The sequence below is a fragment of the Aphelocoma coerulescens genome, chromosome 7 (genome assembly GCF_041296385.1).
Source record: "Aphelocoma coerulescens isolate FSJ_1873_10779 chromosome 7, UR_Acoe_1.0, whole genome shotgun sequence".
NCBI lineage: Eukaryota > Metazoa > Chordata > Aves > Passeriformes > Corvidae > Aphelocoma > Aphelocoma coerulescens.
In genome coordinates, this window is record NC_091021.1 from 30,582,793 (window position 1) to 30,608,238 (window position 25,446).

The following is a 25,446-nucleotide window of genomic DNA, read 5'->3' on the forward strand; positions in this document are numbered from 1 at the left end:
AAAATAAATATATTATCAGAAAGATAAGAAAGCTTTCATTCTAATGAACTTACTTGATGATTCACCCACTTTACCAATTTCTAATGAAGTGTCAAACAACACCATACAGTCAATAAAATCAAGCACAGCCAGCTGTGACTCTGCTCCGCCTGTGCACCAAGATAGCCCATCTTAACAGTAAAAACATTCATTATAGATTTATTTGTATAAAATGGAGAAAGCCCCATCTGCAATACTGGGGAATTGACTGGTGTTTCGGTTTTCAACCACAAAAGATTTCACTAAGTCTTCTTACCTGCAAACAATATTCACACTGGTAAGGCTTCTCTCCACTGTGAGTTCTTTTGTGCCTTTCCATGTGATACTTCTGAATAAACCTCATACCACATTCATCACAACGAAATGGCTTTTCACCTGATAAAAAACACACAGCAATATTAATCTAAAAGAATAAATCAATGTTTTTCCATAAAATTACCAGGTCAAATACTACATTCTCTATTAGAAGCAGTAAGAGGATTTAGTCTATTGCTATTGAAAAACAACACAGGGCTTGCTTACATCACTATTTTTTCAATACTCAGCTGTTGATGCCTCAAATTACTTTAAGCTTTTATGCTAAAAAAACCCCCCCACCTTTAAAACTAAATCCTTACTCCTCTTTCTAATGGAGGTGCAGGTATGTCTTACACGTAACAAATTAAGAACTGCAAAGATGGTCTTCCTAAATTGTTGCTACAGTATGCATTTTTTAGGGCAGACGACTGTATAAAAACACCTCAGTCCTCTCACCAACTCATTAACACAAACCCATCCCTTCTAGGAGAGAATTAATGCATTTCCAAATTTCAAATATAACATTTTGGAGGGTGCTTTCTATTTTTCCATGTTTTTTCCCTTATCTGCATATAGAATTGAGATAACTGCTTTGAAAAAGTCCTACTATTTTGGTTGAAACCCAAATTAATTAATTTTTTTAAAAACTGATTTAAAAATATTTTTAAAATTAAGCCAAAAACAAGAACCCTCTGTAGCGAACCGGCATTTGCATACTTACAGGTTTCTCATTTTGGTTGTTTTGTTTGCTTGTTTTGGGTTTTGGTTTTTTTCTTTACTTTCACAAAATGCTTGTTCAGACAATATGCACTGCCCTGAATTCATCTTCATTTCTGCCCTTATTTTTCCTAACAAAGAAACCCTGTAAAGATCCCTTCTGAGCAGGGAGTAACCCTATTTTTATTTCTTTTAACTTCTACCTTACATCTTCCCTCTGATATTTTTTTCTAGGTTTCTCTGACAAAACCTAAAAATTCCAAGTGCATTGAAAGTTAGTCTTGCTTTTATAGAAGCTCACTATCATTTACTAGAACTCACCCTGAACAACAGTGATCTCTCCTCTTAGTATTTACTGTGAAATCTTTCAGACTGATATAGAGGTCAGGGATTGCCTTGGCAGCATCTGTCAAGACCCTCTTTGTTCTGGATACTGCACTGCATTGATTTTTGGGATATAAACCATTTATGTCTTGTTTCCAGAAATATGCAGACTATTGCTATTTTCTGAGGTAGTTTTATTTTTACTAATTATGTTATGAACTATTAAATTACCAACAATTAATTTTTAAAATTTAAAACTTTCAATTAATAGATTTTATTATTTAAAATGTTGTCAGAATGTGTATTTTCCATTTAGAATAGAGAAATTTATCCACATCCTTCTGCAAATGGGAATACAGTACCTTAAAATAAGGTTCCAGTATTTATAGAAACTAGAATGGAAGATATCTGTATCGCCCACACATGTGCTCCTAGTCAGATCATTAATGCCCAGAGTTCCAACTTCCTTGATTCCAAGCAATTTCTAAATCTCTCTCTTTGTAAGCCTATGTCCTATTTCCAATTATTAATTCTTACCTCTCCATGTGGCTTCTCAGCCAATCCCTTTCTTGGATGAAATTATTCCAATTTATTCTCTCCTAAATCAAATCATCTCCTCTCCTCAGATCTCTCAGCTTCCATCAGTTCTTTTTCTACAGGCTCACAACCTCAGCATCCTACCTCTTCTTTCACTTGAGTTAGAGAACTTTAGCATTTCTTGCTTATTAATAAGCACCATAAAATTTTGCTTTTTTATCAACATCCCCTGTAACTCCTAACACCTATCATACCATTCTCTCTCATACTGCCTATAAGCAAATCCTCCTCTCTGGCCTATTTCTTAACTTTCAAACTCCAGTTTCATTCTTCACGTTCTCTTTATTTGTTAGGCACCCTCACAACTACGGTGCTTTACTCCCAGCAAGCCTGTTGAGACTTTCTGAATTAAATTCCAACCCTTGCCTTCCATTTTCAGGAAGCTGAGGCAAGATATTTAGACCTCATTGTTCTTGTTTAATATACAGGAACTCTTCCATTCCTGAAGACTACTACTTAGTCCTTGCTACTTACTGTTTTCTTTCCCTTTGCTCCACTATTCTACTTTGTGGTTTTTTTAATTGCCCCTTCAAACAACTCTCCTTACATTGTCTCAAAGCTTGCTCTCATGCTACCTTACATTTTTTTTTTTGTTAAGAGAATAGAGTGGCTGTTTGGGTTGAAAACTATCCTGAGCCTTAAAGCAAGATAGCTGAGTCTTGTTCTGGCCTTGAACGGCCCTCTAAGGAACCATCCTGCAATCCCAAGAAATGCAGAACACTTCATTAATACACTTACCTGCAGCCTGACACTCATTTCTGTAAATGAATGGACACAGAATTCCTTATCATTTTCCTGCTCAAGCTGGCTATTTGCTCGCAGAAGACTCCCCAGCTACCTATTCCCATTTCAAGGCTTAAACAGGGCCAAACAAGGGTCTGTAGTTTTTTGGTCTATTACAACCACCAGCTATTTTGGAGACTTTCAGGGCACATATAAATGCACTGCTGGCCATGGATTAACAGGGAGAAAAATCTGGGGACACTGCCCTGGAGTTACTCAGCACGATATAGAAAATGATATTTTTCAGTAGAATTCCAGAACACTCTGAAAGTAAGATTAAGAAAAACTTTGTGAAACTGATACCATACTTAATTATGGCTTTAATCTTCATATGAAAGATAAGGTTAGAAAAAGATTAAAAATTAATATGAAGATAGGCTTCCAATAATAATTTCATCCTAGCAGAAGCCCAAAACTTCAGATGCCTTCTGCAATTTTGTTGTACTTTTCAAACAGGATCTATTGCAAATGGAGGAGATCATTAATAACAGCCTTTTGCTAATGCAGGGAGAATCCAGGACACATTTTTCTGAAATGTCTTGGTGAGTGGGAAAGAATCAGTTGTATAAAAAAAAAGGTCAAAATTTAAAAATACAATACAACAATCAATGCATTATTTATGAAAACAGCTCATGTGTTGTGTCTATGTTGGCAATCTATTAAAACCAAGCAATAGAACTACTCATCAAATGTACTACAAATATTATGTGTATGAAGGCTGTAACAATTATAAACCCAGGCATTTTAAAGTCTAAACAGACAAAAAACAAATTATAAAATACCAAAGAAGGCAATAAAAAACCAGCATGACTGAAGAATAAGAAGGCACTTGAATTGTTAGCCCAAATGGTGTTCTATTTTTTTTAATGTAATCTTAGTTTTTGTGTTTAAAATGGAAAGTAGAGTGTCTTACACAATTAGGACACATGAATGCATGAGTGGGTAAGGTATATAGAAACATCTCTAAGTAAAAAGTAAGCAGACATATTTGGAAAAAAAAAAAAAAGAACATTCAGCATCTTCTTCAACCTCATAAACTGAAAATATTTGCGTACCAGTGACTCTTCCCTCTCTTGCAACTAAAATAGCAATTTTCTGCACCATTAGGGACAAGTTTAGCAGCAGGGTTCCAACACTGCTGCCCTCCTCTACGTAAAATGATTAGCAAATTTTGTATTAATGCAATGTCTACTTTTAGATGCAACTGTTTAATTATTTACACAGAATAAGGGTGTTCACTGATTGCTTCCTAACTCCCTCGCAATATTTCCTTCGAAGGAGTGGTTCAGAGAGCCAAAGTCAAATCAGACCGGAACTAGCTGGGGCACCTGTAAACTGGGGCTTGTAACAGGCATAAAATGGGGCTTCTACCTGCTACTACTCTCTTTGATTGGCTTAAAATAAACTGGAGAATTTGATAAACATCATTAAAAGAGTAAGAGATTTCTTGTTCCTCATCAGTATTTTGAACACCACAAAAGCTGGTGCTAAAAGTGGTCATTCATGGAGATAAAAATGCAAAATAAAAAGAAAAAAAGTACTGAATAAAGTTAAGAAATGTTTTTAAAAGAGAATGAATAATACAAACAGATCTTTACTGTCATCAAAGTGTAACACAGATTCACTGCTCACCCTCTTGTTAGAGAAGCAGCTTGAAAATTCAGCTTTTCTCGATGGGTTTAGTTATGCAGCCCTGAACAACAGAGTGACTACACAAACAGCTAAGGCCCAGCAGTGAATACTCTATATAGAGGTGAAAGCACAGACAGGTATGCAGAGTGCCAATTAGCTACACTATAACTGGGTGAAGCCAAAAATTAAACACTAGTTAAATTCTTGTTAACTAAACAGCCTTCAGAAAAAAATTTTGCCACTTCTGGAAGCTGGGTTTTACGTATTTTTTCCTAATCATTACTAGCTGTCACCTAGGAAAACATCCATGATTCAACAATTTAAACACAAGCACCACCTTCTCTTTTCTGAGAAACAACCAAACTGTACTTATAAAGGAGGAAAACACAGTTATCTTAAAAAAGTCAGATAACAATATGGTTAATTAATTAAATGGCACCTTTTTCTCTGCTAAACAAAGACTAGCATATGTAAGAACTGGCATAAAAACCTACAATCCCACCACATCCACCCCCTCCCTCCAAAGTTTACAATCGACAGAATTCCCATTAGAGCTAGAAGCTAAATTTTAAAAGATAATTAAATCAATTGACAAAATATTTGCAGTCAAGTGTTAATTAACAATATTGCCCAGACTCTCATTTTCAAAGCCACGTACAGGGAATAACCCTCATTTGAAAAAAAAAAAAAAAAAGAAAGAAAAATCTTCTAAAAAATGTGAAGACTGCACTTAAATTTCTGCCTTTTTTGGGGGGGTTGGGGGACAGATAGATGGAAGAGACTGAATAAGCATTCTTTTCAAGAATAAGTATCTACACAAAGTGGAGGCAGCATGGTTCACCAATTCAGAGCCAGAGGAAAGACCAGGAGCAGAACAAAGACACTGGACAGAAGAATGGAAGACTCTTCTGTGGCTGACTGGCTGAAGGAAACCTACTTAGTCTGGACTCATGGCAACCTAGGATACAAAAATCCCATAAACAACAGAGCATTTGTACATGTAACTCCCTGTACACTGCTCTGAAAATTCATTTTGCAGAGTTTTTTCTCCCTCTCGACCCTTACACATGCACACACTGCACTGCGTGTTAGTAGCTTTCATATCCATTTAAACGCTACAGCCAAGAAACACTGTGCACATTCACCAGCTCTGCTTTTCTGAAAAAGAGGCTGAGAAATTGGCATCTAGTCCAAAAGGGACCATATTACAAAATATTTAAAGAGGGATTGAAAGGCCATGCACCAAAATGCCAAAAACCCAGTGAAACCAAACCTGTTAAAGAATGTGGTTCTGTGTGGTGCAATAAGATAAAAAAAAAAATAAACATATATAAACTTTAACTCTCTTTGGCTTAAAGCTTCGGGCCTTATTTGACCTATATTGCATATTTTTAAACTAAGATTCTTATTTTTAGAACAGTTCTGAACTAAACCTAAAAGAAGAAAAGAAGTGAAAAGAAAAGCTGATACTAATACCTTTGGGGTTAGGCATTTTGGCCATTTTAGTTCTGGCACTTTTCCACCAAATTCCAAAACAAACAAACAGACAAACAAACAAATAAATCTATGGAAATGCAATTTGGAAGTCCCTCTTGTCTGAATTAACTTGATACAACAAAAGACAGAACTGCTTAACGAACTTTGACTTTTATGAATGCACAAACTTCAGGATTTGCAGCTCTGGGGTTATTTATAGAGAACTACTTTCAGATCTGCTTACTGGAGTTCATACTCATTTTACAGCCAAAGAAAAGTGGAACAAGTTGAAAGCACAAAACTAGTTTCTTTTGGAAGTTTTATAACTTTATAACATGTGTTAAATTAAAACAAACTACAACAGGGTTTTAGGCTGCATATTTACTACCAGAAACCTTGCCTGAGTGGGGAAACAGTTTTTAAGCACGCCAGTAAAGATACTCAAGGCACTATACTCACCAGTATGAATCTTCTCATGCCTCTGTAGCAGGTACTTCTGTATGAAACGCATGTCGCACTGACTGCACTGAAATGGTTTTTCACCTTGAACAATATAATTCCACATCCATAAGTTAATAACTACACACTGTTGTTTCTGATAACTATTTTCGAGGAATATTAAAATGTCTATTAAGAAAACCAGCATCTGAGCGAATTCCAAAAATACCCTGACACCAAAAAAAAACATTTGCCTTACTACGTATATGAACTGCAGAGTTCTCTCCATGATCCTAAGAGTCACATTAAGACTAGCACGGAAGAGTGATCTGGAATGGCTGTAATTTCCTCATGAGCAAGATCAATCAGGATGCTGGCACAGACTGCATTCAGGATACTGGCAAGCTATTATAACAGTAAGTACCTTTTTCACTTCTCCGAACAGAGAGATACCTCATCAGGCAAATAAGCAGCCGCAGCACATTTTACAAAGGGGTCAATTTTTGGCACTTAGGCTACAAGTCAACCCATTACTTTCTGATAAAGAAAGAAAAGAAACCTTGTAAACAGTTAGCTCTTCAGTTTATTAAATATATGTCGATTTATTTTTTCTGATATTCTTTTGACACTTTGGTGCATGGAATCTCTAAGCTTAGATGCCAAGTTAGCTACACTCTTAAAACTGAAATTCGCATAGAGCTGAAAACATTTTTAACAAAAGTAAACAACTCTTTATATAGTAGAAAAGACAAATTTGAAGTCAAGCAGTACCTGTATGAATGAAGACATGTCTCTGTAAATGGTAGTTGGTTCTAAAGGCAGCATTGCAATGCTCACAAACATGAGATTTGTGGGTTTTCAGACCAAGTGATCCATCCTCATTTATTGTAAGGATCTATTTTAAAAAGAGTAAAATTTGTTCTCACACTACCCTCTAAAGATGTCTTATTAACTACAAAAAAAAAAAAACATTAATTTTTTCGATGCAGAAAACGCAAATATTTCAGGTAAAACAATACTAATTTCTACAAAACTATGCGTTAAGCTTCTAACACACATTTCCAATTGCAGTCCAATCCAACTTGTGTCTCGTAGTGCATTAAGAGATACTTCAACAGGACAGAGACAAAAGCAGCTCATGGAAAATCAGCTCAGAGCTTCCCTAGGCACAGCTGAGTCACTTTATACGCTACTGTTTATTTTGTCCGTCTGTTGGAAAGGATACAAAGTAATCAAACCACTTCTGGGCACTAAACCATGGATAATCATATTTTAAAGCAAAAGCGAGAAGTTATATTCTTTTTTTCAAATCACAACTCTAAATGTTTGCTAAAAGTCATTAAAGCTTAACCAGAATAGTCATAAATATTATCTACATCTATGTAATACCAATAGTCTCAAAGGCGAAATTGTATTTTAAAAACCAAAATCTCAAAGCCAAACAACCAAGAGAATAGTATTATTCTTCTCTCCTTTCAGGTTTTTCACTCAATAAAGTATTGCTCACTTAATATACATATTGAAGCATCTCCTTGATGACTTCAACTTGCCACACTCAATTGCTTTGCTGTCAAACAAAGCCACTATTTTCATATAAAGTTAAAAAAACTTAAATTTAAAAAAATGCACCACATCTACCTTACTCAATAAAGCTAATCACAGGTTTCCTCTAATTTAATAATCAAAAAGAATAAAATTAAAAAATAATAATCAAAAAGAATAAAAATAGAAAACTAAGCCAAAACTCAAAATCTCTACTATCTCTGGCAAGAGAATAAGAAAACCACTAAACAAATTACATTTACAAAAGTCTTCCTTAACTGCAAACAAAACTATAAAGAAGAGCTTAAGGAACCTTAAATAATACAGTTTAGTCCCTTGTTATTAACAAAAAATAAAAGTATGCTGGGAAAACACATCTGCAATTTGATTAGCTACAGCGTTTTAGGTTTTATGATAATGACAGTGATGAGAAAGAGAGAGTCAATAACTGAAACAGTATCTCCGAAATAGTAGCAAATGCTGTAGGATCTACTTAATATTTAATTCTCTTGCATCAAAACAAGAGTGAAAGTCTCAGACTAACAAATTCTTGTGCATTCACTCTGAAGGACAAGCACATTCATACGTTTGTAAGATTGGTGTGTTACAGCTCCAGTCACAGATAGAGACAATTATAAAGACTCTGCTCTGCAACATTACCCAGCTGATGAAGCCAACTGCGTCTTTAAAATAAATTTAAATACATGTTATGAAATGTTTTTCATATATTATATTGAAATTTTAAAATAACTGTGCAGAAAATACACTTAATTTCATGGTTATCCTAAACCTGGGCTCTTCTACTTAACCTACTCCTTGTACCACCTCTTAAATGATGAGTTAACTTTGTCAGAGCAGCTTCCCTAATAAAAGCAACAAAGAAGCTTGTGCATGTGTGTGTGTGAGCGTGCATGTGTGTCCATGTGTGCACGTGTGTGTGTGCGGGGAAGAGGGAAAAGGAGACAGGAGTCACCATACCTAATGACTTCTTCATTATCTGATTACTGCATTGATAGAAAATAGAATTTTTAATGTTTCAGAATGTTAACTGACTTCCCTTTGTCAGAGTTCCAGCTGCTGTTTGGATGGAAAATCAACCCCATTACTCTGGAAATACTGAAACTGCAGTAGGCTCTCACCTAGGTCAGTCCTTCAGCTTTTTCTACTCTGCCTTTCTACTCTGACAGGTCTGAAACAGGGGAAGAGAGACTGAAAAAGAACCTGTTTAACAATTCTCCTGATCATTTTTCAATCTTTTGTCATCTCAAAAGACTAACCCTGGCAGATTGGGAGATAAAAAGGAAGCATGCAAGTACACGTCTGTAGAAAGAGGGGCACACGCCTCTTCTACCTTGCCATGTTTCCATGGAAGTGATCTCTGGATGTACTCAACCTAGACCTCCTTTTTCTCTCAAAGGGAGAAGTGAGAAAAAAATGCACAGCATTTGGAACTTGCTTCCACACCCAATCTGAAGCAATTTCTCAGCTTTCCAAGAATACTACAGGTGCAACCCTATTTGACAGTGCTTTAAGGAGGACTGGAGGGTCCTGCTCCCAGGGCAACAAAAAGGAGGTTTGGGAGATTTTCTTTGTATTGTGGCGAGTTTTCCTTTGATGTACAGTCTGGGTTGATTTCTGAGTAGGCTTATTTTAATGCTGCTGTGTGATAACATATAACTGATTTATTTCTATCAGAGCAGCCTGCATATGTTCTATTTTAAGTCTGAAGATTAATACTGACTTGGGGAATTACTAGAAGATATAACACTGCAACCTCATGAGGTGAAATGATTCTGGTTTTATCTGAAGTGCTTCTCAACAGAAGAAAATTGTTTTCAGACATACAGGGATACATACTCCTCATGAATGGATCTACAAAACAAATTTTTAAGTAACAAACCAGCAGCTAGGGTAAGAATCTTTTGATATAAATAAATACATATATGAAGATGATTATGACCACAGGAATTTTCCCTGGCAGTAAATTATTTTATATATATTAGTAAACTTTTTAGAATTTTCAAAACTACCATTTTAGATTTCTTTTTTAAAACTTTTCACTATTATGCATGAAGCATATAAAAGTATCAGGCTCACAGAAAAGCACAACTATTATTAGATAGATACAGAGTAATGATTTATAAATGGTCTACAAAGCTACTGACTCATAATTTAAAAAAAAAAATATTTGGAGAGAGAACTGCCTGGAGAGACAGATGTTAAAATATGTCAAGAGTTCATGTTGCTAAAAAGAGTTCAAAGAAAAACACTGTTATATCAGTTTTGTTTTGGGTCTCTGGTGAACTTCAGAACTGCATCTTTACTGAGCAAACAAACAATTTCCAGCCTAACTAGTTCAAATGCTAATGAAATTAGTCATAGTCAACCAAATCTTCAGGTCCTTTTAATCTTGGTTTTGCCAAATCAATGTCTTACTTTTGCTGGTGAACGCTGTTTTCTTTTCTTCTTTTTCTGCAAATCTACTGGCTCTCGTATTTGTTTTTTGTCTCGTTTCTGTTGTTCAGATGCATCAGTAAAGGTAATTTCTTGCTTTACACTGATCTGTTAAGATACCAAGTGCCAGTTTCAGGTAAGGTTCTCACTACAGAAAAGCAATTTTTCAATTTTAGAAGATGACAAACTGCTGAAACAGAAAACCTTTTCCTAAGGGAATTATCTTCTGGCTTCACTCTTTCAGAAATTTAAGTGAAAGAATTAATATGTATCTTAAATAAAAAGGGCACAGTTAATTTCCTCAGTAACATTTTGATGTATCCTTTCATTCATCTCCCAAGGTCTTTTTTCCTGACCTGTAGTGATTTTGAGATCAGTTCATATGTTAAAATCACTTCCATCTGTAAAACCATTCAGTTTTTCATACCTATCTTACTTTAGTCCGTGCTGTTGTCAAGACAAGATTTAACGGAATAGTTTATTATATATTTAAGACAGAAGTATTTTTTAAGAAAAAAAAAAAAGACTTCTAATGAAGTTTTTGAAAAAAAAATTTAAAAAATCTCGATCTAATGTGAACTTTAATAAAGACCATGATACTCTTACATTTTTCTAACACCTGAGCCACCTGATCTACAGCTAACAGAGTAGTGTTTTAACAGTGCTGTGTTTCTGAAGATTATTCTTCGTGTGTAAGGCTATCTACTTTTATAGTCCTGGTAATTGTCCTTTATGTTTGAAGGGTAACAGTGATGATGTGCTGTATTACAGACAGATGCTCTGTTTTCAAAAGGAAGTCATCTCTATGCTCTAGGAAAGCCAAGGTATGCCTTCTATGAGATATTGTGGAGGGGCATATTTATGGTCATGTATGAAGTGTCACAGTCCAACCTGCAGTGTGAATGCAATTGCTAAGCGTCCACATACCTTAAAAACATACCAGATGCTTCCTATAGCAAAAGCAACTAAACAGTACTATCAACAGCATAAACAGTATGCACCTTCTAATAACACTATTTATTCCAGTTTGTAGTTACCCTTGAACATTAAATATACTTAAAGGAGCACATTTTAACGCTTTAGCTCTACGGTAACAGCCTGCTTATAAAATATTTATAAAACAGCTACTTAAAGATTATACTTAATTGGCAAAATTTATCCACAGCCAGAGGCAAATGACATAAATATTTTGATAATCAAAATCCAAACAAGCAATTAATAGATTCTTGCCAGAGTAGGATTAGACTACCAGATCAAGCTTCCCAGTAATCTCTCCAATATTTCACAAAGAAATTGCTTACAGGGACATTAACAGCATACTGCAGCCCTTGAGGAAGTCTATCTTGCGCATCCATTTCATCATCATTTTTTACCGTCTCCTCATGGACCATGAGTTCATCATGTGAAATCATCTCTTGCTGTCGAAGTTCACTTTCCTGTAACACTTCATCTGTTGCAAGAATTTCTTGGTGCGGCATAGTCCGATCTTGAAGCACTGCCTCTTGCCGTTCTCTCGATACTCCAGACTGGTCAGATACTGCACCCATCCCTACCATAGCCCTGGATGACTGCATCTGGTCTATGCCACCACATTTAAGAAATAATCCTCCCAGCTTGTCTTCAATGTTCATTCTTAAGTGCAATTACCTACAAAGAAAGTTTTAATAGTAAACATCTACAATTGGTGCACTTGCTTAATTTTTTTACTTAAAAACATTTTATAAGAACTCAAATCAGTGTACTCAAACAAACACACATGCAGACCTAAAATTGATACTGAATAAGAACCAAAAGTTGGATATCTTGGAGGAACATGAAAAGGTTCTCCTTTCACACACATCCATGTGTACACAATTGAACACTTTCAAATAAAAGGTTTCAAATCAAACTGCTTCTGACTACTGGCAAAATTCTGGTAATTAAATGATGGCTAATTCTTCCTTCTCATTCCTTAGAAAACTTTTCATTTTTTTTTCCTGTATGCCCTCTTTACTCCATTCTCTTTTTCCCTTTTTCCATTTTGACTGTCTTTTACAAACACCTCTTTCATATTGGTCCTGTTCTCCCTACATCCTTGTCCTTTCAGTGCCCTTTCGCTGCTGCTACCCCAGGGCATACTGTAGCTCCTGGAACATTTTAATATCCACAAGTGAGAGAAAAGTGGGCTGTATCCAAAGCAGCAGTTGAGGGAGGTGATTCTGCCCCTCCACTCCACTCTTATGACCCCACCTGCAGTGTTACATCCAGCTCTGGGGCCACAACGTAAGAAGGATGTGGATATGCTGGAGCAAGTCCAGGGGAGGTAACGAAAATTATCAAAGGCTTGGGGCATCTCTGCTATGCCAACAGCATGAGAGAAAGAAGACTCTGGGGGGGACCTTATTGCAGCCTTTCATTACTTAAAAGGGGGCTTTTAAGATGGGGAAAAACTTTTTAGCAGGGCCTGTTGCAACAGGACAACAGGTAATGGTTTTTAACAGAGAGATGGTCAATTTAGAGCAGATATAAGGAAGAATATTGTTACAATAAGGGTACTGAAACACTGGTACAAGATTCCCAGAGAGGTGGTGAATGCCCCATCCAGAAAAACATTCAAGGCCAGGTTGGATAGGGCTGAACAACCTGACCTAAGTGAAGATGTCCCTGCTCATTGCAGAGGGTGGGACTGGATGGCCTTTAAAGGTCCCTTCCAACTCAAACTAGTCTGTGATTCTATGAAAATGCAACTTTATAGCAACTAAAGGTATACATCAAATAAAGACTATAGAGAGGTCAGAACTGTTCATAAAAGACATTCACTTTCATACCCACTAAGTAGGAGCATTGGTGAAGAAATATAAATTCCAATCATGAAAAGCAACACAATTCACAATATTACAGCAAGTGTCATGACATTATTAATTGGTTTTTAACACAGAGCAGCAGGCTTTTGTGAAGCTGGAAGTGGCAGCATCTTCTCATTCTACTCATTATTATATATGCAAGATAGTTCTAGGACTTCTAGGACTCTTCTTCTCCTTGGCACACTGGATGTCCAGTCAGAGCAGTCAGTCTCCTTCACCCTATTCCACAGGCCCATAACCCCTACCCATTCCTCAGGGCTCCTTCAGACAGACACACCAACGGACATAGACAGACAGACATCCTTCCTCTGTCCCTCTGTGTTCCCACAGCCAGAGAGCAGAGGCAATACACACACAGGCCACAGCAGACACAGGGGTGGGAGCAGAGGCACAGTGGAGCTGGACAACACACAGCAGGCCCAGGCAAAGCACCAGACGAGACCTTGGGCAGCATCGTGACAGCAGCAGCACCTTCAACTTTGACACATTCAGAGTTAGGATACAGGTGTGATGTGGGCACACTGCCAGACATCAGCTGCAAATTCCATCCCCCTGAGAGTGCAGCATGGAGAAAGGAACCATCTCCATTCAAGTCTAAAGTCAGAGGCTATGCTGCTTTCCCTGCAGCGTGCAATGACAATTCATAACCAAAGAAATCAGGTCTCTCTACAGGTCAGGTCCACAGAAATCAGGTCTCTGCCTAAAATCAGCAGAGCTGTCACTGCAGGACTGCACCACAGCAGCCCCCTGCCAGTCTAACAGCCTGCCAACATGCAAAAACATTCCATCAAACAAACGCACATCAAATGTCTAAATTTCCATTTTCAGTTTGATCTATTTGATTACTTCCTAAATAATTTCCTTCACCAGGAAAATATTTTGAAAATTCTCAATGTACCTTAAACATTTGTGAAGCTTTCTTTGTACCAAGCTACACCAAGTTTACAAAACAAATACTGCTTTCTCTTTAGGTGAGACCCTAGAGTACTTGATAGGTATGGAAGCCACCAGCTGAAAGAGATGAAAGAGCTGAAAGAGCCGAAAAATCTCATGAGGTTCTCCTACACTGTACTTTATTTCAAATATTACTATTGGTTCTTATGATTCCAAAAGTAAAATTAACTCAATTTCTTAAAAAACCCCTCATCACACACCTCAACAAATAAAGTAAAAAGTCCATTAACACCTCTTAATGGCAACTCTTACAACTCGAAAGTGAAAGAACATTTGTCCCTATTCTCTACTGTGAGAGGTTCGAAACTTCTGAATACATCACAGAAAGGCTGACAGCCAGGATGGTCTGACCTCTGTCAGTTCAAATACTTAAAGAGGCACACCAAAGGAAGAAGCTTTTCAGTCAAATACTTTTTTTATTATTTTTAGTAAGCCTTGTTCTGCTGGAAATCAGGAGGACAGTCACCCAGCTAAATGTCTTTATATATGATGGTGTCATCAATTTTTTTAACATTCTTCCTTTCTACATAAAAAGCCCATTTTAAGGAGCAAAACCATCTATGACAGGAGAAAAACATGGAAAAATTCTGTTCAGCGCATTTATGCTTGTGATTTGTCCTTTTTTGTTCTCCTGCAATTTTAACATATGGAAGTTTGAAATCACGCTTCGGATTTTCACAATATCTGCCTTCAAATACAGACAACAATTTCTTAATGCCTTGAGTTAGCTCAGGTAGTGCTGTGTGACAAGTCGACTCTCAAATTAATCCAGTTTAGAGTAAGAGAATGAGATGTCTTCAAGGGAAAATGCAGGTCTGGTATGCCACACAGCCACTTGCAGACATTATATAATCCATGAAGTATTTTTCAGATGTAACTGGGAAACCATACTGATAGTTCCTCAGCAATAACACAAACAAACAAACAAAACCTGGCACGGCACTAAGGCTGTATTTTTCCCACCAATGCAGATCTCCCAGAGATATTGCAACAACATCCTAAAAGAAGAAAATGAGGATCAATTTATCATCTTTTTGGTTTGGAATATCCTGTGCCAAGTAAGAAAGGTGAGACGGAACTGAAATCCTTAAGAATCTGCCTCCCATGAAGTCATCATTTGGTAAGAGATGGTGCAAAAGACCTAAGGCTGAGACTGGTTCTTTTGGTAGAGCATTCTTAACATCTAGCTTGAAAGATAAACTTCAAGCAAAGTAAAACAGATAGATCTACTCATTTCAGCCTTTATCTGAAGTCAGTCCTCAGGGTACATCTGACACAGATTGTCATTCACTATGCTTGTGTTCCACACTACAGAAATACAACAGCATCAGGTCACTGCAGATTCTCCAAAGGGATAGCGTGGACAGGTACGAGAATACAAGAACTCAAGATGCTGAAACATATTCAAGGGAGAACTAACAGCATCAAGTGTGAGAACATGGTGGCCCTAATCTGTCTGCTCAGGCCACTGGCAAGAACAGCACAGAAGGCTGTTCCACATGGAGGTTGATATTGTCACGTCACTCTGAAATTAGGAAGGAATTGTGGAAATCCTGGATTTAAAGCTACTTCCTGGCAGGAAGTTAGGCAGGCTAAGAAGCTGAGTGTTTCACCACACAGAAGATCCTGCTACTCTCACCAACAGAGGCAGGGCGACTCCTGACATGCCAAACCTTCGGACAGCTGGCAAGATACAGCAACTTCCCAGAGGACAAGCCAGCTGTGGACTGGTAATCGTTGGTCTTGCTGACTCCCGTTGCCAAGGATATGGAAACAGTTTCTTTCTCACCCTGACTAGCAGGTTTCGCAGAGTCACGCAACTGAAAGTCCTTATGTTGTCTTCCATCCATGATCTTGAGTCATATCAGAAATGGTGCAGTGAGTGCACTACTTATTAAATGAGGCTTTCAAACATCTGGCTTTTCATAGAAAAATAGTGAGAACTCATAAGTGTTAGGCTGCATATGAGAAGTGACGAAACACAACCTAAGTTACATGACTCACAGGTGGTATTTCAAAACAAAGAGGTAATGTTTTAAAACAGAGAACCACAAACAAAAACAGGCTATTAATCCAAGCAAGAAGCATCCCAAATGCAAGTAATTCACTAAAACACATGTAATTTGTCAAGTGACACCTTTCAGCTCACACAAAAGGAATCCTATCATTCAAATTGAAGATGAGGAGAAGTGTTCTTGGAAGAATGACAGTGTGATAAAGAAATGTAAGTTTAAAGCATTCAAACAAGACTACTTTACGAAGCCTGAAAAGATTAAATACATTTTTAAGTGCAAGATGCATTTGAGAAATAAAGATCAACTTACTTAGAGATTATCGCTAGGGAAGCTATAAAAATACAAACCACATACACACAAGCAAATTTCTTGGCATAAGACATTGTTATCCCTATTGCAGAGATGTTTTCCATGGAATTTCAAAACTTCTATTAAGTAATTCACCAAGTAATCTCATGATTTTTCTTAGAGTATACAGTTCCTCTATAAACTGACAGAAAAAGAGCTGTCAATGAAACCTTTAAAGAATCCACTTTGTTTGGTAGAGATTCCACAGGCCTTTACTGTAGGCAAAGCATCTCTCAAGAGACATCTAGAGGCAGAGCTCCCCAGGGGAAGAGAGAGGAAGGGGAAGGACTGCCTAGAAAAGGACTCACAGGACCCTCCCAGCACCTTCTCTTTTCACAGGGTGCTCCACAGCTGCCTGCAGCACATCCCCATCGTGAACCACATCGCCTCATTCAGAAACCGCTGCTTTGCCAAAGCCTCCGGCTGTACTTCAGAACTATTCATTTCAGGAACCCTGACATCAGCTTTTCCAAAGACTTGTGCACTCATTTGGAGAGCTGAGCAGTAAAGACAATATTCCTAATTAAAGAAACAACCACTTAAATAAAAACATACTGCATGAAAAGCATGACAACATTTCAATTTAGAATCAAAAATAAAAATACCATCAAGAGAAAACATTAACTGATTCAGAAAGCCTGCTGGGATGGTGGCTGCTACAAAGTAGATCTGAAGAGAGACCCTGAAGGAAAGCAGCAAAACTTGCAAGCCACCTGAGTACAACACATGATCCAGCTCTTGTTCTCCACTTTGACTGATGTAAGGGCTATTCTGTCTTCTCCCCTCTTTCCTTAAGCAAGCAGTAAGGTATTATTTAATTTAATGAGCAAATACTCAGAGATACAAATTGGGTTCACTTTAAAAATAAAACCCATATGTGCAGAAACACGAATTCTGTAGGATTTAAAAGATTATTTATGACATATGAGAAAAGAAAATACATTTCAGGATTAACAGCAGAGACAAAAGATGAAAATCATCTGCAGTTTAGTATCTATTTGTAGAACAGAACTAGTTTAATGTTTTTGCTTTTTCTTTTGAAAGTAAGATGGACTTTTTGTATTTATAAACACTGTCCTGCAAATGTCTTTGTTGTTTTAGAACTTCTACTACTCCTTTTAAATGTTAAAAAGCAGGATTTTCTACTTTCTATATCCATATCCCACTCCACCCTCTCTCCTATGCGACCTTCTCCCCACTTTTGCAAGGCAAAAAGGAATGAAAGAAGGCTGAGGGAAATGGGAAAAGAACGTTGTTAAAATGTAACTATTCTTCTGGCTTAAACCTTAGCTCCTTCTCTAGCAAAGGCTAGAGAGACTAGCAAAGACTTGAAACAGAAATATGGCCTTCAGTATAGCAACAAGCTCTCTTTGACCATGTTTTCTAAGATACAACAACCCAAACACAGGAGCCAGGATGCACAACAGCAATTCTAACTTGCCTTTAGCAACCTGATACTGTTCTGATGAAAACTACCTCCAAGATTCCCCTCACAAAAGCCGACACTGCGCTCAGCCCGAGGTATTAAATGGTTTCAGGGTAACCTTACACTGAAGTATCCTGATGACATTATTTTAACTCCACATTTTGGGAAGTGTGTTTTCATTACAGCAAGACAAGGCAAAATTCCTAATGAGCAAATACCTGAAGCTACAGAACATGTACCTGAGCACATTCCTTCCACATCCTTGCTTCAAGAGCCTTTGGAAGAATGAGTGCATGCAGAGCCCAAACCACAAAACCTATAAAGGTTATTACTGCAAAATGCACATACAAGAAACTTTTCAAAAGGCAATCTGGGGAGACCCCGCAGCTTCTTAGGGCTCATCTCCATGGTTATGCTACAATTATTTGTGCTAAATTGTAAACATATATTAATATAGTACATATAAATCTATAAAACTCCCCTAAATTAACATTCTTGTTCTATTACAGGATTTCTTTCCATCCCTATTTAGTGAAATTCACTTTGGAAGAATTTACTCTCAATTAAAAAGCCAATCACTTTATGATCAGAACAGTTTACTGGAATGAGTAGTACAACTATTCTAATTAGCCAAACTTCTACAAAATCAACTACAGCTGATAGACCATTCCAGTAAGACATTTGGTGTGTCTTGTTATTTACCCAACTCTCAGTGATACTGCAAGAAACAATCCAACACAGGGGGTACCTGCCCAAAGGGAGTGCCCTGCACCTCTCCCCCCTTGGGCCTCGTCTGGGTTGATCACAGCATTCTGCAACTGAGAAGGGAGCTGGACAAAAACATTCCCACAGAAAAGCCATGAGGTTTTGTTTGGATCAGTGGGATGGAGCAGGAGGAGGATACGGAAGAAGGTGGGCAGTGAGGAAGCAGGAGCAGGGAACAGGACTGTTTCTTCCAGGAGTGGCCAGTGGTTAGATCAGATTAAAGTGCATTGTGAAACTGCTCCACAAAGGCAATGCATACACATAGATGAACACCTCAGAGCTGCCACCCAGACATACCCAACGGCTATGCCAAATTCAGACCACAGGAAAAATGGCTATCTATATTCTCAAATGCTTTCATCCTAAAACGAAGTATAAAAGTCACCAATAATTCTGCAATTCCTAATGCTAATGAAGAAAGAGAGAGCAACAAGGCTTAACAGCATATTTAAAACTACTAATGTTTAAGCATTTCTGTGAATGAAACCACCATCAGTGCAAACCCCTTCAAAAGAGAGAGAAAAATTAGAACTTAACAGGTTCCTATTATCCACTTTAAATCCCTATCAAACCATGAAAAATGCTGATTATTCTCATCACATCAGAAAATATATTTAGTTGCACTATTAATATATGGATATAGTCCAATATAAAAGGAAACAAGAGTTAGCTTTCACAATATCAAAGGTTCAATTTTTACCATACCGCAGAAGCCTTTAAAGTAAAGAATAATACCCTACTTAATGGTTCTAAATAAAGAACATTAAATAAAATTCTCTCTTCTCCCAACTCAGAAAAATAACACTCAGCTAAAAGAACAATTTTTAAATTAACAGCAAGTATTTTTAAGAATCAATTAGAATGTGTTGACTTGCAAAAAGAAAGCAATCAAATATAAATCATCATGAAAAGTTTAACAGATCATAAAATCAACACATTCTAAAAGGTAACATATGATACACTCTTAGGACTTGTTGCACAGTTATTTCTGAGTGCTCCATGTTGCTGAACACATGCCAGTGCAGGGCCTGATCCCACTAAGATTTACACTCATACTGAGCTGTGAATAGCCCTATTACAATCAACAGGATTACTCACAGAAAGTCTCCTTATCGTGCACAGAATTATCCATGCGTGAAAATCTTTGTCATCTTTCTTATCCTGAAATCTGTATTCTGTCATCACCAGCATAACCATAATTTAATATTTAATGTGCATATGGATAAGCTTGTGACACTGTATTTAAAAAGCCACAGTTCCATATCAAAATCCACAAGGGTGTCACCAGTGTCACAAACATACTTTAAATCGTCCAAAAATCTCAGGCAATGCTACTTTTTATCTGGAAAAAAAAGCCACTGGTTTTGTAGCACTAAGTTATAAACTACTAGAAAATAGTTATTTTTGAGAATTTATCTGTGGAATTTCTACCACTGGGTAGCTAACCTCAGAAGAACAATGCAGGATTTCTGTCTTTGCACAATGAAACTCAAAAGTGCTCACCCTGGGGACTTCTGATGACATGTATATCCAGGAAAATAAGCACTACACATAACTAAGGCTACCCAGCATTCTAATAGCATTTTATAACTTCTGTCCAACTGGTGAAAATCTTGTGAAATTTCATCTATCTCATGCACGCCTCAAGCTGAAACTTCATAAAAATATTTCAGATACTGTATCAAATGGTTTTTCATTTGATTTTGACAACAGTGCAGTTCTATTACAAAGCTGAGCCATCTAACAGCTAAAGGTCATTGAAAGGGGCAATCCCTCCTCCTAACTCTGAGAGTCCAGCCTATCACTGGTGCCTACTCTGATGCTCAGATTTTTTAAAATGTGATTTTTTTTTACAAGGCCTTAAACTCCTTGGGCGTCACAACTTCTTTACCATCTGCAAGTATCTGTGATACATCCCTACTCATCAAAAGCACTATGCTAGTGCTGTTTTACAGATGACAACCTGCTGTTGCTCTCAAATTGGCCCAAACAGCAAAGGTCTGTGTACGTGTGTGCATATGTTCCCTGTCCTTGGTGGATAAAGAATTGGCTGGATGTTGCACCCAGAGGGTTGTGGTCACTGGTTCAATGTCCAAGTGGAGACCAGTGACAAGTGGGATTCCTCAGGGGTTGGTACTGGGACTGGTGCTGTCTAACATCCGTGTCAGGGACACAGTGGGATTGAGAGCACCCTCAGCAAGTTCCCAATGACACCAAGTGGTGGATGCCCTGGAGAGAAGGGATGCCATCCAGAGGGACCCTGACAGGCTGGAGAGACGGGCCTGTGTGAACCTCATGAAGTTCAACAAGGCTGAGTGTAAAATCCTGCAAGCGAGACAGGGCAATCCCAAGCACAAATACTGGAACTCTACTTTTTTTAAATACAAATAACATAAATATATGTGCATGTGTTTGTGTGTGTATATATATATATATACACACACACACACACACATATATATATATATACACATATGTGGTTTTCTACAGCACACTGGATGGAGTGCTCCACAAAAATATATTAAACTAGTCAGACAGATTATAATATTCTTGCTCTGTTTGTTACAAGTGCCAAAACATGCATGAGTCACAGAGCACATGAAAAGAAAGCCATGACCATTTAGGCAGTTGAACACTACCTTGCAAAATAGGATCAAGCCCTTTCTACCAAATTGTTTTAAAATAAGTGATCAATAATTATATTTGGCACATTTTCTGGCTGCTTATTCTGACACATTTGGGTCAGATTTACCCAAAATGCTGAGTACTCAAGGCTGCAATTGTATCACTTACAGCAATACTTTAAAAATACAAAGATGAATGCAATGCTGGTATTTTAATTTTAAAAAAAGCTCTTAAAGAGCTCAATGGACATCCACACCAAATACAAATTTTCGTCTTGCTCACAGGCACCAATTCTCCAGCTGTAAAATAAGAAATATCCATTTCCTCTCCCTGAGGCATAGTAAAATACTTGTAATAACAAGCAATGTTCAATAGAGGTCACAAGGGTGAACTAATCAGTTTATGGTGCTCTTGCTCCTGCGGCCAGCACAGCCCCTGAGGGGAGAAGGCAGCACACCTCAGATGGAAAGGTAAACCTGCACCAGTGACTGGGATAACTGCTGGGAGAAGGTGGGCAAGAGGGGTCTGGCCTCTCCCAGGACCTAACCACTGACCAGAAAGCCCAGCCAACCAGTAGGTTTCCAACTAACATGGAGCAGCTGCTTTGGTGCAGAATCACTAGAGGAATGGGGCACACCAACGTGGGATTGCCATCGAGAAAAGGTAAGCAGGACAGTAAGACTTTGAAAAGAGAAACACTGTTTACCACCATGAAGTAACAGAACTATGAGAGATTTGGCTTCTTTTTCTGGCTCTGCCACTGTTTTTGGGGCAAGTCTGTTATCTTGGCAAATCATTCCCCCACCCATCTTTCCACTTCTTGTCTCTAAATCAGGTTCAGTGATCCACCTAGGTTTTAGGTGTGAAGCAAGCATTAGACACTATCTATGAGGGCCTCACAAGCCTACTGATAACCATTACAGAAATTTCACAAAGAAATATATTCATTCTGCCTTTAGAGCAGGATTAAGCAGAGCACAGTAAGAGAACACATGTTATGAAACAAGAAGAAAGCAAAGTACAGAGCAGCTCCTTATTCTATTCCATTTACATTCAAAAAGGTAGGGGCTTTGGGGTGTGTTCACGTATCATGAAATGCTACGGGATAGCATTAAGGTACAATATATTAATAATACAATGAGGATGGTAAAATTAAGCGGCATAGGTAAAGCTCAATGCTGCAATTTTAAGGCTTGCATGCTTGACTTAAACCTAAAATTGCTCTTTCAAAAGCATGCTTTTCTTGTAGTATCTTCAGCTTCATCGTTTTCTAAAAGGCCATCTACATGTACTAAAGAAAAAGAGTAATTACAGAAAAAGTCAAGACAATTACTTAATACATCCACATAGATTAAATAACATTGGACAATAAGCTAACAAAAGCATAACCAAGAAGATTTTGCTCAAAAAACCTGGAAGTTAGCTGCAAAAGCCATCTTAGAGATTCTGGAAGACATTCCTCATTTACATGCATGACAGCACAAGGAAAACTCACAGGAAAAAAACAACACTATTCTAAACCATAGGTGAGAAGGCCATGAATAACAACAATACAGATCTTACAGAGCACAGGTGATATCTAGATCTTATTTCAGCACTTGGAAACGTTATTTCAACATGGGCTCTCAGGTTGTGAAAGCAATGCAAGTATTTTAGAATACAGGAACCATTCTCCTAAGTTCCAATTTCAACTTTAGCATGTCACCATGTACAGAGTAGGCATTTTTTCCCTAACTTTACTTCAGCAAACTTATTCAGAGTAAGATCACATTCTTTGTAACATCTCAAAACAAATTCTACAAAATATGGTTGGCTCTATGTAGATTAACTTTCCACCTTGCAAGGAACATTTTCTCATCTCACTCTTCTGCAGAGGAAGCATTGTCATACCACAGCGTAACTTCATTTTTAAAGGATATTTATTTCATTTCAGCTGTGTTTCAAACATACCCCTCATCTACACATGGAACAGAAATTCAAATAATCCAGTTAATCTGAAACATGATAGAATGTATTCATATATACATACATATATATATATATATATATATATACATGTATATATATATATATATATAGGTATTCCTCTTCAGCAAAAGATTCACTCCAGACAGACAAAGCAAATCCTGTGCTTTCTGTACTGTTTTTCAAATACCACAGTGTTACCTTCAGTGGCACACTTGAAAAGATGGGGCCAAAAATCTGTACCAGGAGACCTGAAAGAGCCCCTCCTAAAGTTCAAAGACATAGATCTCTATTCACTGCTCCACTCTTCAAACCCTACCTACATAAAAATAAAGGCCTTTTAGGGTCCTACCTATTCCATAAGATTAATGTGCCTGCAACTAAAAGTTACATATCTACCTCACATTTGCTAACATAAACACAAGGCAACACACATGTAACACAGTCAATGGAAAAAATAAGCTCATATAATAATCTCATCAGATAGGAAAAAAATCACAGGTGGCAGTTACTTGTCAAAATGCTCATGACATTTCCAAAAAGCATTTGGACCCTTCAGAGATGGCAGCTGGCTAGGAACATAAAACCAGTGCAATGACAATGATTTAGGTATCACTAGAAGCAGCATCTCAACCTGTATACCCTGGTGGTAGCCCCTTCTTTCCTTTAATGCATGATAAAAAACAAGGAGCAGAGGATGTTGTGATGCCACATTAGGGAGAGCACTGACCAACAGTGAACCAGAAAAAGAAAATCTATCACTGTTCTTCAAATATTTGAGCAGTTACAAACTGGGCACCACCAAGGAGCAATATTCATCAGTGGAATCAGGGATTGCTGTGGCCTAAACAGCACTCTGTTACAACAGCATCAGAACAGTATCAAGCACCTTCATCAAGAATAAACAGAAGAGTCAGCACATAAACTGACATGTGTTAGTATTTAAAGATAGTATGAAATCAGCCAGAGAGGGAAAGAATAAAATCATGGAAGTGAGCAAGCAGGTCGCTTTCTCAAAACCCCTCTTGGAACACAATCATGTTACAGCCCATGTAAATTTGCCAAGACAACAAAAAAGGTTTTTTTAAGAGTATACTCATCTCCAGTTAGGATTTTTTTTTTCCACATTGCTGCAACAAATCCACCACCTCCATACTGCTAACCAACACTTGTGGTCAGATTAAATCAACTAAGAACTACTCCTATCCCACTTACATAAAATTCCAGAATTATAAATCAGCCTTTTTTAATTCATTTTTAATCTGAATGATCCTCACTTCAAAAGAAAAAAAAAAAGGCAAATCAAGTACTAAATCCAGTGTGCTTCTGCAGTGTATCCTCTTCAAAAGACTATCCACAACCTCAGCAAGAACTTCCAGGTAACTCTTTCCCTTCATACTTCATAAATGGTATGAACAAGGAATCCCACTGACTTTTACCACATACCCCAAGGTGATCTTTCCTCATTACAGTTTTAAATTTCTCAAACAATTTTCAGGGACTCAAGCCCATTTTCAGATTGAGGCAAGCCAAAACATGAGATGTCTAGAAACCATTTTATAAGAGCAATAATAACACAGATATCCTGGCCCATTAACTAACACTGAAAATGATCCAAAAAATAAAACTCAGACTCCTCAGGATTGTGCCCTCTTGAATAAAAAGGTTGTGGAAACTGGATTCTACCTCAATGACTTTGGCGCCCTGCAGCTAATTCTCACTAATTAAGTCCTAGAATACACTAAAACAGGAATTCAGAATGATCAAAAGATATGATACATGTTTATAACAACTCCTGTAATTATTAGGAACAAAAATCTTGAAGGTTCTTGATGCCATTAACTCACAGACCAATAATTAAGGGCTACCATTCCAAACAGGTCTGAAATTTCTGAGAACCCATAGTCAAATAACTTCATGATGAAGCCAAGTCTTAGTAAAATACATTCAATACAACCTTTATTACTAAGCAAGCAGGAGACTAATCTGTAAAGTCAGAAAATATTCTGACAGGATTCTGATGAAAGAAAAATTCAGCACATTCTGCCTTTATGAACTGCTTTCCAGATCTGTTTCCTCATCCAACCATGTTAAGAGTCTCAACTCCTGGAGCCCTGAACACGCTGATGCAGCTGCACTCACCCAGGTTCCCTCAAGGCAAAGATGTGTCCCATAGGTAACAGGGCAACAATTTGTAAAAGAATCC

At 37.5% G+C, this 25,446-nt stretch overlaps 1 protein-coding gene across 3 annotated transcripts in view; it reads right to left on the bottom strand.

The window, feature by feature from the left end:
* ZNF148 (zinc finger protein 148) overlaps positions 1–25,446 on the bottom strand; it is a 41,942-nt gene that overhangs the window by 9,169 nt on the left and 7,327 nt on the right. For 2 of the 3 annotated variants that reach the window (XM_069021140.1, XM_069021141.1), the window contains exons 2-6: positions 11,601–11,946; positions 10,282–10,407; positions 7,075–7,198; positions 6,325–6,408; positions 296–414 (exon numbers count right to left, since the gene is read on the bottom strand). In XM_069021140.1, coding sequence (XP_068877241.1) covers positions 296–414; positions 6,325–6,408; positions 7,075–7,198; positions 10,282–10,407; positions 11,601–11,930 — 783 coding nt within the window. In that variant the 5' untranslated portion in view covers positions 11,931–11,946. The remainder of the gene's footprint in view (positions 1–295; positions 415–6,324; positions 6,409–7,074; positions 7,199–10,281; positions 10,408–11,600; positions 11,947–25,446) is intronic. The other variant, XM_069021142.1, reaches the window with a different exon arrangement.